The sequence below is a fragment of the Podarcis raffonei genome, chromosome 15 (genome assembly GCF_027172205.1).
Source record: "Podarcis raffonei isolate rPodRaf1 chromosome 15, rPodRaf1.pri, whole genome shotgun sequence".
Lineage (NCBI taxonomy): Eukaryota > Metazoa > Chordata > Lepidosauria > Squamata > Lacertidae > Podarcis > Podarcis raffonei.
In genome coordinates, this window is record NC_070616.1 from 43,920,994 (window position 1) to 43,934,877 (window position 13,884).

General features: G+C 46.4%; 1 protein-coding gene across 4 annotated transcripts in view; it reads right to left on the minus strand.

Annotated features, from left to right (window-relative positions):
* Positions 1-1,889: 1,889 nt before the first annotated feature.
* NSD3 (nuclear receptor binding SET domain protein 3) overlaps positions 1,890-13,884 on the minus strand; it is an 87,273-nt gene continuing 75,278 nt past the window's right edge. For all 4 annotated transcript variants that reach the window (XM_053367763.1, XM_053367761.1, XM_053367764.1 and 1 more), the window contains 6 exons: positions 9,107-9,376; positions 7,903-8,019; positions 5,698-5,839; positions 3,800-3,906; positions 3,231-3,435; positions 1,890-2,224 (listed from right to left, as the gene is read on the minus strand). In XM_053367763.1, the coding sequence (XP_053223738.1) occupies positions 1,983-2,224; positions 3,231-3,435; positions 3,800-3,906; positions 5,698-5,839; positions 7,903-8,019; positions 9,107-9,376 (1,083 nt within the window). In that variant the 3' untranslated portion in view covers positions 1,890-1,982. The remainder of the gene's footprint in view (positions 2,225-3,230; positions 3,436-3,799; positions 3,907-5,697; positions 5,840-7,902; positions 8,020-9,106; positions 9,377-13,884) is intronic.

A 13,884-nucleotide genomic window follows, 5' to 3' on the forward strand; every position in this document is an offset into this window, starting at 1 on the left:
ACATTGCGCCTTAGTGTGGTCAAGTGTGTGACAACTTCCTTTAGAGCTCTATACCACTCAGCTGGCCCACAAGCAGAGCAGGAAGAGGCAATGGAACCTGTTCTGCAATGGGAGTTGCAGAAAGACTCTTCAAAATACTGAAGCTAAAGTACAATTCATACGCTTTGCAGAAATGTAGTGTGTTTGCCTGTACAAAAGGAGGAAAGTAAGCTGCATTTTCTCTTAAATTAGAAGCATTTTAAAAGCAGCGGGGGGTGGCCGGTGGGAGGAAGCCTATTGAAAAAGCTGAGCCAGGAAACCTTGATATTACCAGAAACAGCCTACTGTCTTCTTTTCTTGTACTGACCAGTCTATATCTGATGTTGAACTTTTCCACATAAATCAATGCATGGCTATAATTACAGTAAGTGTCTCTGGACACATTTAGAGAGCACTCATTGGGAGAAAGTTGGTAAAACTGGCTACTTCAGTGCTGTACTGTTGCTTTGCAAAGAGCTATTAACAAACATGATCCCTTCTGGGATACAAACATTGCTTTTGTTAGACAGATGGTATCACCATGGGCCATTTTATACCCTGTACAGTTAAAGAACGTACTTTTAAAGACATTCAGGTTTTTATTTAATCAAGAGATTTCATACGACCAAGCCACACACCAAAATCAGCTATAGAGCCCCAGAACAAATAACCAAAACTCACAGTATCCTAGGTCCTCAGAAAGTAGGAGGAGGCTGGACCAAGGAAATGAACCTATCAGATATTGGCAAGCATGCCACAGAGCAAGCATGGATTGGACATTAAAAACGCACACTGAAGGCCAAATTCTGCCTCTCAAATTTGAAAGGGAAAGCATAATCAGGGGCTAAACCAGCAGAGACCTTGGAGGGCCAGGTGGCAAATCCTGCACAACACGTGGCCCATAAAACAAGAGTTTAGTGGAGCCCAGTTAGGGCAGAACCTGGGAGTGCAAACTCTGAAGGCAGTAGATTTTTACTTTGCACCCTGCACTACGGCAAGACTTACAACAAGCAAGGAAAGCACTGTTTAATCATTCTTTTCACGGTAGAAAAGTGACTTATGCTTAATTAAACTGAATGGTGGACAAGACACCAGATGCCCCCAGGTACCTCCAGCTATTTCCCATTATCTAAAGTGAATTATTGTGGACGCAATCTTTCAGAAGCATCTGCTCCCCAAGCACTTTCAAAATGAAGTGGGGTTTCAAACACGGCATGTAAGAAGTCTGCAGTTTCACCATTTTCTGAAAATGTAGTTTCAAACAGAATGCACTTCAAGAGTAAGCAGATCACAACTAGTTTGCTGTGGGGGAACCTCTAGTATGATCACTCTTCACTCAGTTAAAGTGACATAAACCAACCCTCATCTCAAAACTTTTTGTCATGGTGAACGTACTGGAATGAGGCCATGTCACTTGCCAGCTGCCACGATAGGCTCTTGCTCCAGCCCCTAATAAGATTTATCTAAAAGGCTATTGGTGTGCAGAGGCTTTTTCTCATGTTTCTAAAACTAGACAGGAAAATAACCCTACAGATACATACATAGATACCAGGCTGGTGTTGCTACTCCTTTTAGACACACTGACCGTAGTAGGACGCAAAATCCTCAAAGTCCATTAAAATTTAAATAAATAAATATTTTGCTATGTTTGGTTTCCACACTCAGAGAAGATACTTTAAACATGATGCCTCTCCCCCCACAAAAATGTCGGAAAGGCTTCCTCTTCTAACAACAAAAGGTTGCCAAGACACTTCTTCCCGTTTCTCAAGGGCAAATGGATCGGAGTGCAGATGCTGCAGGCTGCCAAGGGCCACACAGACTCAGGTGGCCCCTGTCTGAGTTCCAGGGAAGCCACTCCAAAGACAAAAAGAGAGGATGCCATGGCACTTTATCCAAATTCACAATAATGTGCCACTCAGTGGGGCGGGGGGCAAGGTGGGTTGTTGTTTTAAGGAAAGGAAAGTTTATTCCTTCAAATCTTCCTCAGGATTCTGCTGTTCCAATCGGCGTTTGATCTTGCTCCAATACTCTGGTGCCACAGGAGCCTTGGGGTTGTGTTCAGAGCAGCACGGACGCCCATCCAAACCAGAGGCCACAAGGGCCCCTTTTTCATGATCCTTGCAATAAGAATGGGGGCAGAACTCACAGAACGAAGAGGCAGGGCTGCTGCAGATGTCACACTGGTGCCACGGACATTCCCATTTTCCTGAAAACAGAGCAGGGTGTGGGGAGATATTAGTGCAGGCACTAGGAAGCAAATATCCTGTTACCAGATTGCCAAGGCCCACATAGTTCCAGCTCACACATAATGCCAAGCCACATTTTATCTCAGGTACTTCTGCTCTCCTCTTGTACACTCCAGGTTTTTAATTACTTTCTCTGCAGCATACACCACAGTTTGATGTCCTATCCAGCAAACACTGGTTTGAAGCTGCCTAAAAATCCTGGGTGAGATTTAAAGCATAAACCAATGTTTGAAATGGCAAACTATTGCGTGCTCTAAACAAGGGGATTCTGCAATCTGAATCTGAGTGGCAAAGTTTGAGGAAACAATTTAGCTCACTTCTATTCTCAATATAAAAAAGAAAACAAAACTTTAATAAACCACATGCTAATGTAGTTTATTGGTCCCACTCACAGGTGGCACTGTGGTCTAAACCACTGAGCCTCTTGGGCTTGCCGAGTGCAAGGTCGGCGGTTGAATCCATGCGATGGGGTGAGCTCGTTGCTCTGTCCCAGTTCCTGCCAACCTAGCAGTTCGAAAACACACCAGTGTGAGTAGATAAATAGGTGCCACTGTGGCAGGAAGGTAAACGGCATTTTCGTGCACTCTGGCTTCTGTCCCAGTGTCCCAGAAGCAGTTTAGTCATGCTGGCCACACGACCCAGAAAAACTGTCTGCAGACAAACGCTGGCTTCCTGGCTTGAAAGCGGAGATGAGCCCCTCACCCCATGGTCGATTTTGACTGGACTTAACCGTCCAGGGGTCCTTTACCTTCACCTTTACTTGGTCCCATTATTATTAACCATCACATATGCCAGGAATGGAGAACTTGTACCCCCTCCCTTCCCTCCGGGATGTTGTTGGAATATCAAACTGTTTCCTAGGTGTCACAAAGTTAAACAGGTGAACTCTGCCTGCTCTTAATAATTCCACACAGAGGTTCATGGCTACCAAGAAAAACCTGTAAAGTCAAGTCAGGAAGCACCTACCAAAGGGTGGCTGTGTCAAGTTAAGGCAGAGGAGGTGGTATGCTTTGGGACAGTCTTTTTTGTCACACATGACCAATTCACCCCCATCTCCACACTGGAAACAGTTGTCCTCATGCATCTGCTTCTGCTCTGTTTTTATCTTCCGCTTCTTCTGCTTTAATTTTGCATTCTTTGCTTTCTCTTCATTTGCTGTTGCACACGCCGTCTAGCAGTTGGAGGAAAGAGTCACCGAGTCACTGGATTAGACAACTTTAACTGTCAGAGTTCCTTTACCTTTTACCATTAAAAAGAAGAGCCAATCCCCCCCCCCTTCCTTCTGTTTCTCAGGCTCTGGCACTGACACCTGAAGACACCAGCAGCCAGTAACAAAAAGTAGTACATCACCCAAATAGATCCAAGCAGGCACCAGATGTTTTGTACATGCTGTGTTTGTTTATAACAAGAAAGAACAGGGACGGATGGTCCCGTTTTTCTCCCACAATGAGCTTTACTACCGTGTGACATTAAGCATGAAGGTTTCTATTTGCCGATTCTGTCCGAGAGGGCTTTACTCCGCTTGCACAACTAACCTTTGGCCGCACTCCTAGGAATCCACTGCAGTTATCTGCTCCACAGTGGCATTCTGTCCTGCCATTCCCCAGGCAATCCAAATTATAGTTAAATGTTAATTCCATCCCTAGAAGTTCAAAAGAAGCACTTTACACACTAGCTGTTTGTGAAACAATGTCAGCATCAAGTGTATTTCAGAAAATTATGATGCGCCAGCACATGTCAAATCTTAAAAGAGGTTGGACAAGCAAGCAACATATTTTTAAAAACGTGACTGCCCCTCTTGCCCATCAAGGTCAGAGCATTTCAGCCAAGAAATTTCTTCTAAACTGACCTGGTGTTATGGCTTTCAGGATCCAGATCCCTTGCCTGCCCTATTTCTATATGGTATGCACATGTGAATTCCACACTTATTCTTCTACACTTAACCTTAAAACATTAAAAACAGTTCAGAATGAATTACCATGACAACTAGAGTGGATCCGTATCACACATGTATGTCAAGGGTAAAGAGGTGCATCTGCAGCATTTGGCAAAAACTGTGCAATGAATTTTCCAGAGAGGGAATCCACAATAGCAGCCACCCAAATGTCAATGGGAAGCCCACAAGTATGACATGAACAGAAGAGCACTCTCCCCCCGCAACTGAGACTGAAGGAGCACCACAACCAATATTGGAGTACAAAGCCATCATGACGAGAAGAGCTGGGCAATATATTGGGAAATTGTCTGAAACCAGTATGGCGTTCAGATAGTGATACCAGTTTCAGACATTTTGAGCTGGCAATACATCACACCAGCTCAAATTGCCTGCAGACAGCAAAGGCGCAGGCAGATGGAGCCTGAGAGGGTTCTGGGAGAGCACCTTCTTGGGCTCTGCCTGCCTGTGCCTTTGAGGAATCCGCCTGCCTCTCCAGCTCACGCGAGTCAGAGCAATATGGGGGCTCACTCAGCTAAGGGGTAGGAGACTTCCCATTCCCAGTGGAGCAGTTTAAGGAAGTTCTTGCAGCCTGCCAGCTCACATGAGCTGGAGAGGCATCAGGGCTTGCTCAGCAGGGCTGGGCATGTCTCTCGGCTGCGTCTTCCTCCCCTAAGGTGGAAAGGAAGAAGCAACCAAGACAACATTCAAGACATTGTAATATATTGGTATATTGTGATATTTAGATTTTGAAAACCAGATGTTGCCTAGCCCGAATGACTAGCAGCTATTGAAAGTGTTATTCTCCATGGATTTGTCAAATTCCCATTTAAAGCCATCCAAGTTTGTGGTCATTACTCTATCTCACAGCAGCAAATTCTATAGTTTAAACATGCATTGTGCAAAAAAGTACTTTTTTGTCTGTCCTGAGTCTTCCAACATTCAGCTATATTGGAGAACTCAGGTTCTAGTATTATGGGAGAGTAAGGAAAACTTCTCTAACTCCACACCACACATAGTTTATACACCTCTTTCATGCTCCACCTTACTCACCTTGTTTACTCAGAGTAGACCAGCTAAAATCAATGATCCTTATTTAGTCTTGCTTATTACATTCAGTGGGTCTATTCCAAATAGGACGCTGTATGCCTCCCTTTTTGTCTAAAGCAAAAGGCCTTGAATCATGGCAGTGACAGGCCTTCTGTGCCCATTCAGTGCTCATGTGATAAAAAGTGTGAGAATGGTCTCAACCACCGCAGACCCTTCCTGATGTGCACAGCTGCCTTAGAAGGCCTGATTCCACTGCAGAACGTGGCTGTTGTGCTGCCACTTCTCTATCCCCTACCTGAGGATCAGGCCCATCACCCAATTATATTAGCAACAGAGCAACAATTTACAGTATTACAGATCCTCAAGAAAAAGGCAAGAAAAGGCTGCAAGGCAGGCGAGGAAGACAGAGTAACATTAAAAGGAAATGGAGCAACGCCAAAGCACTCTTACCTGCAGGAATATCACAGAGAGCGAAGAGCCCAACTCGGACATCTCCACTCACTGTCCATTTCTGAGTTTCACAGTTGGGGTTGCAGCTGTGGTTCATAAAGCGAGAGTAATTTCCCTTGGGGCCAGCATCTATTATACGGTCCTTCAAAAAGACCAAAGAACAGAGACACAATCATATACAAAATGTCTAAGACTTAAGTTTGAATCCATCCCGTTGTAGCAAAAAGCAACACACTTTCTTGCGCCAGATATTAAGTTACCTCAAGACTCTTCAAAGTTTCAACAAAACTATCTGCAGATAACATTCACTGAGACAGGAAAGAATTTAGGCACAAACCAATGTGGAACTGTGTTTGTAGAGAAGTAACTGGCCCAGAAATACAAAGTGCTTCTACCACATGAAAGCCCTGAATGGCAAATGCTAAGCACTGCCAGAGGGGAGATCGTGACTGCACAGGTCCAACTTGCAGGTTTCCCGTTTGCAACCCACCTAAGAACAGAATGCTGCACAAGGTGGGTCTTCCACCTGATACTGCAGGGTCTGTCTCCCAGCACCAACTTTACCTCAGTTCGAACTAGATGTGTGAACTCCATATATTCAGAAGGTTTGTGGCTCATGGCTCATATCAAGATGAACCAGCGGGTGGGGCTAGGGCAATGGGTTGGTCCTTACTATTGGGGTGAACAAGCGAAAAATGAAGAAAAACCCCTGTCGCCTCTCCCCACAAAGCAGTTGGGACCAACGGATCATGCACACACCAACATGCTACCTTGAGCACACTATACGTAGCAGAGTAAGCAGCACAACAGAAGAGGCTTGAGGCTGGGGATACATACTAAACCTACAGATTTATTATACATAAATCAGAACAAAGAAACATGTCATCTCTCCTTGCCGTCTTCTCAGAGAGAGGCTCAAAACCAAAAGCAATACACAGAGCAGAAGTTCCACTCACGAGACCCAGCAGTCTGTGCTGGACTGCAAACAGACATGTGACACGCAACAATCTCATGTCTGCAACAAAAGGTGGAATGGAATCTCCCAACACATGCTGCTACCAAATGCTGACCGCAGCAAAGAAGCACAAGGCCTCCGCTTAGTGTGAGGCTGAAGGGCAAACAAGCAGATTAGCATGAGACCTCAACCAAGTGGGGAGTGCGTGCTTGCAGGGGTGACTTCTTAGGGTGAGGTGGCCTTGGGGGGCACATTCTCTGAGGCCAATTATGCCTAGTATTAGAGGCAGAGCGTGATGGCAGCTTCACCTGGCAGCTTCGTACAGAGGATGAAGCCGATGCCTCTCCCAAGTCCCTTTGCTGCCAGCGCTGCTTCCAATGTTGGGCAGCTGGTAGCAGAGGGACTTGAGAGCAGTGGTGGCTTCACCCAAGGTATACTTCCAGGTGAAGCCGCCACTGCGCTCTGCCCCTCATACCACAGAGGGAGGAGCAAACTGTATCACCAGAGCAATTCAGCTTGTTTCTCCCTCAGCTTCTTTCAAGTGCTCAGGGTTCCCTCAGCTGGGGGGCAGGAGCAGTGCAAGGCAGCCCCAGTGAGGAGCCAAGGTTGAGGCAGCCTGCTCCCTCTGCACGCTGAGAATGGATTCCCTCCACCCCCAGTGCCTGGCGCTGGGAACAAGCTGCGTTGTCCCTGGCCCCGCGAAGTGCTGCAGGAAGAGTGGCGGCAGTCACCCCGGGCCTCGCAGGCTGGGGCCAACACAGCTTGTTGTTTCAACAATGCGGTGTACCCCCAGATTGTGATCTTAGGCTGGTGACAAATTGTGATTTTGAAAAGCTGACATCACCCAGCCCTAAGGACAATTCCTAGCTATAACTTTTTTTTTTTACACAGTTTGCCACTCGCTGCATTTCAGACTCAACAGGCAAGTAGTTGCCCTTGTAATTCCACCTGAATGAGTGGCCTCATGGTTTATGAAGGCTTCATGGATATCTCAATCCAGTTTCTAATTGCCTGATTCCCACATACCCTTGCAGTAGCATCACCACACTCCCTGCAAGGATATGGTGGAGCAGCCAGCCAGCCAGGCTAAATAGGCTCATTTCAAGCCTTTTGCAATGTCACTCATTGTGGTAATCCATGCAGGGGATGTCACTTACTGGGATTTCAGTGGCCTTTAAAGTGTAACCCATTTGAAACTGAGATGGCATTACATGAACCAGTCCCACATAGAGAGAATGTCTTCTTTTTACCTTTGTAACAGTTAACATATAAAAATTGGTCACACTGTTCTCATGTGCTCGTTTGATTCGCAATCTGCATTCTTCCTCATCAATTAGCTCACCAACATACTCGTTGACAAATTCACCCTGAAAAGATTAAAAAGAAATGCATGCTGGCAATTTGTGATGCTACTGCAAGGAATAAACTCCTTTGTTAGGAGACAAGCAGTGTGGTACAGCAGAAAAAGAGATTGAAACTTGAATCATGCACCACTAAAATAAGCTGCGTGGCCTTTGGTAAGACAATCTAAATACAGTCATTTGCAAAAAGGTTACAGTGCCCTCACAGAATAACACTGAAGAGGTTCATTCAAAAAAAATCCTTAAGCATTTTGGATTCACACATCTGTGAATTAGCAAGCAATGGGACCACGGAAACCTTTGCAGCGGCTTAAGGCACATATACTTGTATTAAAGACGGAAGTAGAACTACATTTCCTTCTAACATAATTTTTATGATCCCTCCCAATTCTGTCTGGCTTCAGGCCTTCTAAAACCCAAAGAAATATGCTTCTACTAAATATGCTTAATTAATTTAAAACATTTCTCCCTTTATCAAAAGATTAACAGGAAGTGTACAAAGTGTGAAGAAAAATGAATTCATAGACAAGATATAAATGCAATTTAAAACCAGTAAATAAACAAAATTAAGTAGAATGAGGCAAAAAAATGTTACAATCTAAACCACTAAAGAGCAAATGAGAACAAAAATCCAACCACAACCTAAAAATTCCTGGGCAAATAGGAAAGCCTTCAAGAAGCTGGCAGTGTCAGCTCCAAGAACAACTGCTTGAGGAAGAAATCCCAAACTTGGGGTGTGACAGCAGAAAGGGCCCTCTTCCAGCGATCGAAGCTCCCGTTGTTCCAGGCGCATTTTGCAACAAGGAATTTCATTAACGCGAGCAGTTTCTGAGCTCTGGTGCAGTACAGCGCCTAAGATTTCAGATTAAAACTGCATAGTGGAAGGCGAGGAGGACCTTTTTCTCCCTCCCCACTTCCAGCTACTCTCTGAGTTGTACATTTAAAACCAATCTGACCAACAAGAATTATTTTCACCTACTCTGTCTCAAAGTTTATTTGTATGGGCTACAATTCAAGGGAAGACACCCCCCCAAAAGCAGCCATCTATTTAAACACTCTACAACAGTTCAAAAGCATTCATCCTATATGTTACCTTCTTAATGCTGCGTTTTGTCCTCAGACCCCAGCCGCGCCGGTCCGTTTTTATAATTTCTGCTTCTGGGTAGAGTCTTTTGGTGAAGCACTGGTTCTGGCAGCGCTCTCCTGCAGGGCAAACCTGGGGGTGGCATTCATACTGCAGCATTCGATTCAGACACTCTGACTCCAAGCCACAAGGGTTTTCGTCAGTTGGCTTACAGTTACATCGAGGGATTTCTGACAAGTCTGCAACTTGGATCTGAACTTTCCCTACTAATTTGTTGGACTGTGAAACAGAAAAAGAAGAAAAGATAAAATGTGTAATTCTAACACTTGCATGCAAGCACACACAGAGATTTGGTTCATATATGCATGTACATCATTTGCACTCTCAGAATTTCGTAAACCATGCACCGCCCCCCCCCCCCCCCGGAAATGTACCAAGTTTAAAATTGCATTTGTGGTTTTCGTATGGCTACTTTTGGGGACAGACTACAGCACAGTGTCAGAGTGCATGCTTTGTATTTAGAATGTTAAATTCTTGACATTTCCTGTTAAAAATTCAGATAGCTGGTGATGGAAAACCTTTGCCTGTCAAGGGACTTCTGGTTTGCCATAACTCATATCAGGGCACATGTTCGTTCTCTCCAGGGGCAAACCTGATCGCTGTAGGGGACCTGGGGGGCAACGCGGCCCCCAAAGGCTCAGCTGCGTGTCCTGAGACCCTAGAAGCCTCTGTGGTGCCAAAAAGAAAGATTCCCGGTCCACTAATGTTTTATAAACTAATGTTGGTAGACAAGGAAAAAGCATTTGATAACATCTCCTGGTGCCTCATGAAAAGATTAATTAACCAAATGGGTTTTGAAGAAACTTTCTGCAAAGGAATTGGGGCGATATACTTGGAGCAGCGGGGATGTGGGTGGCGCTGTGGGTTAAACCACAGTGAGCTAAACTTATCATAAATAGCAGTATTACATATAGTTGCAATACAAGGAAAGGGACATGGCAGGGGTGCCCTCTGTCCCCGCTAATATTTATTTTGATTTTGGAAATATTGAATAGGAAAATAAGAAGTGATGAAAATACAAGAGGAATTGTAGTAGGGGGAAAATCATTTAAATTGAAAGCCTTCACTGACAATTTGATAATTATGACTGAAAATCCAAAAGAATGCTTACCAAAAGTGCTGGAAATGATTAAAGAATTTGGACAGGTGGTGGGTTTTAAACTCAATAGTAAAAAACCAAAACTGCTGATTAAAAATATGGAAACCCAAGAAAAAGAGGAACTAGAAAGGATTTCCAGATTGACAATTAGTAAGAAAGTAAAATATCTAGGAATATGGCTTAGGCAAAAAAACACACCAAAAAACTTATTTTAAGATATTAAGACCTGGAAAGAGATTTTTAAAAAACATGGAGATCTGGAATAGACTTAGCTTATCATTATGGGGGGAAATATCCACTATAAAGATGAATGTGCTTCCAAGGATGCTTTTATTCTTTCAATCAATTCCTGTGATCGGGGGAATGGGCTATTTCAAGGAATGGCAGAAGGATTTCTCTAGATTTATATGGTGGGGACAGGATTAAACACAAATTGCTAATAGATATAAGGGGGGGGCGGGTTTCCCTGCCAGACTTGAAATTATATCACGAAACTGCCAGTCTCTCCTAGATCCAGGAATGGATGATGTTACAAAATACCGATCTGCTCGACTTGGAAGGATTTTATAATCGATACGGATGGCACACCTACTTAGGTGTCAGGGAACTGCCATCGGAGAAGAAGGTGAAAGGGCTCACAGAGGCTGAGAGAGACTATTCAGCTGAGGAGGGAACCAGCAGGGGGAGAGGAGGAGGAGTTCCAAGGGAAAGTGAGTCGGAGGGAGGGCTCAGAGACACTTCCAGCGAAAATAGTGGGGAGGTTTCAGGACCTCCCATAGGGACACCTACTCCTCGCCGGAAACTGTCATGCCGAGAGTCCAGAAGACGCGTTTCCATTAAGGAACTTTTATGCTGGAAGAAGTTCCGTAAACGCCCACTGTCCGATTCTACGAGCGACTGATGGAGCCATGCTTAAGGAGCTCCGCACAGACAGAGGTTTGTGGACTTAGCCAAACTCTGAGGAACTAGGACTTTACGCACAAGCAGCTCATCATCCCATCACAGCAATCGGACAGTCCCTGAAAGCAGCTTGTGCAGAGAGGCATCATGAGCAACCCAGCCGGAACCGGGGGAGCAGGAGGAGCTGGAGAGGGTCCAAGCCTGGAAGAAAGGTACAGGGTGTTGGAGGTCCAGCTAGCGCTGCAAACGGCGAGGCTAGAGGAAAGGAGGGCGCAGGATGCAGAAAAGGCAAAAGGCGCCCCACTAGCAAGAAAGATGCCAGGATTGGTGCAGAAGTTTGGGGGGGACCCCAGGAACTATCAAGCCTTTAGGACAGAGATGCAGTATGCTCTCGAGCTGCAGTTTGACGACTTTCCCGACGAGGCATCGCGAGTGGCGTTTGTGGTTGGCCATCTCGAAGGGGGGGCGAGAGACTGGGTTAGACCCCTGATGGCAGGGAATAGTGAAATGCTGAAGGACACGAGGAAGTTTTTTTGCGCCATGGATTTGATGTTTTCCAGCGAGATTGAGCAGGGACTGGTGCGCAGACAGTTGATGGCTTGTAAACAGGGGAGCCGATCGGTTCGTGAGTACTGGACTGAGTTTACAATGCTGATACATAAATTGGGGTGGGACCTATCGGCGGAACCCATTCAAATGCTTTTTGAAGAGGGGCTTTCTTCGGCGGTGAAAGACGAACTTTCCCGGGCGCCCAGGGCGGAGTCTATGGACCAGCTGACCAAATCAGCGCTGACCATTGGAGCGCGCCAGGAGGCGAGAGCCTTGGAGAAGCGGGAAGGGAAAGGAGAGCGTTGGAGGGATTTCCGCATTCCAGAGATTCCGGAGCCAAATTTCCCGCCAGGAGAGCCGATGGAAATTGGAACAGCGCGCGCGCAGTTTCAAATCCCAGTGAAGGGCGGAAGAAGGAGGGGAAGAGCGCCAAGAAATGTTATCTCTGCCAGCAGCCAGGTCACTTTGCCAGAGTCTGCCCGCAAAGAAAGGAATGGCAAGGGATGGCAGGAGCTGTTGGGGGGAAGGAGGAGGGAGTCCAGGAGCCAGTAAAAGCCAACGCCTGGCTGCCACCGTCAGGGCACAGCAGCCAGGCCAAGGAGCAGTAAAAGTGCCCACGCCGGAACCTCCAAGACCAGCCCTAGTGATAGAGGTGTTGCTAGAGCTGGCAAACGGACACCCACTAAAGACAAAGGCGCTATTGGACTCAGGCAGCTCCTGTAATTTTATGAGTAAGGAGTTTGCAGCTGAACACCAGATACAGATACTCCCTTTAAGTAACCCCCTGCAGGTGACCACGATCGATGGGAGGGAGCTGTTGGGAGGAGAAGTTAGCCTACAGACCGTCCCAATGGTTATGAGGGTGGCCAGGCACACCGAAAGGATAGCGTTCAATGTGGCCACCCTGGGAGGGGCTCCCGTTATTTTGGGAATGAGCTGGCTAGCGTTGCATGATCCGCTAGTGGGCTGGCATCAGAGAGTGGTCTCCTTTGGGTCAGCACATTGCCTGGAACACTGCAAAGAGGGAAAGGCGCCGGAAGGGGCAAAAGCCTTTCTAGCAGGGACGGAAGTAACGGACAAAGGGAAGGTGCCCAAACAATACGCTGACCTGAGCAAGGTCTTCAGCGAAAGGGAAGCAGATAAACTACCACCGCATAGAGACTTTGACTGCCAAATCAACCTGGTCCCTGGAGCCCAGCTCCCCGCGGGCAAGCTGTACGCCATGTCAGACAGGGAAATGCAGGAGTTAAGGGAGTTTATTGATAAAAACCTGAAGAGGGGCTTCATCAGAGAGTCCAGAGCGGTGGGGGGCAGCCCAGTGTTTTTTGTGGACAAAAAAAACACGGATAAACCCAGACTTGTAGTGGACTACCGGGCCCTAAATGCAGTGTCAGAACCAGTGGCTTTCCCCATGCCCAGAATTGATGACATTTTGACCAGGGTGAGGAAGGGAAAGATATTCACGAAACTGGACCTGAGAGGGGCATACAACCTGATACGAATAAGGAAAGGGGATGAATGGAAAACCACCATGTTCACCCCTTTGGGGGCTTTTGAATATTTAGTTATGCCCTTCGGATTACAAGGAGGCTCAGCATGTTTTCAATCGTTCATGAACCACGTCCTGGGACCTCTGCTCTACAAGAATTGCGTGGCCTTCCTCGATGACGTGTTGATATATTCAGAGAATGAGGAGCAGCATGTAAAGGATGTCAGGGAAGTGCTGAGCCAACTGCAAGCAAACCAGCTGTGGGTGAAATTGGAGAAGTGTCAGTTTCACACCAAGGAGGTGGAATTCCTGGGGTACCGCTTATCAGACAAGGGATTAGCCATGGATCCAGGCAAGGTCCAGGCGGTGCTGGAATGGAAGACACCGAAAACGAAAAAGGATGTGCAAAGGTTCTTAGGGTTTGGGAACTTTTACCGTAAGTTCATCAAGAACTTTGCCCACTTAACGGCTCCCATCACGGACTGTCTCAGCAGCAAGAAGAAATTCGTTTGGACGGCGGAGGTGGAGCAAGCATTTGAGGAACTGAAAAGGGCATTCGCTTCGGAAGAACAGCTCCTGCATGTGGATTTACAAAAACCAATGAGAGTGGAAACTGATGCCTCAGACCGGGCGGTGGGGGCGGTGCTGCTTCAGCCGGGGAAGAATAAGTCGGAGTGGAGACCGTGTGCC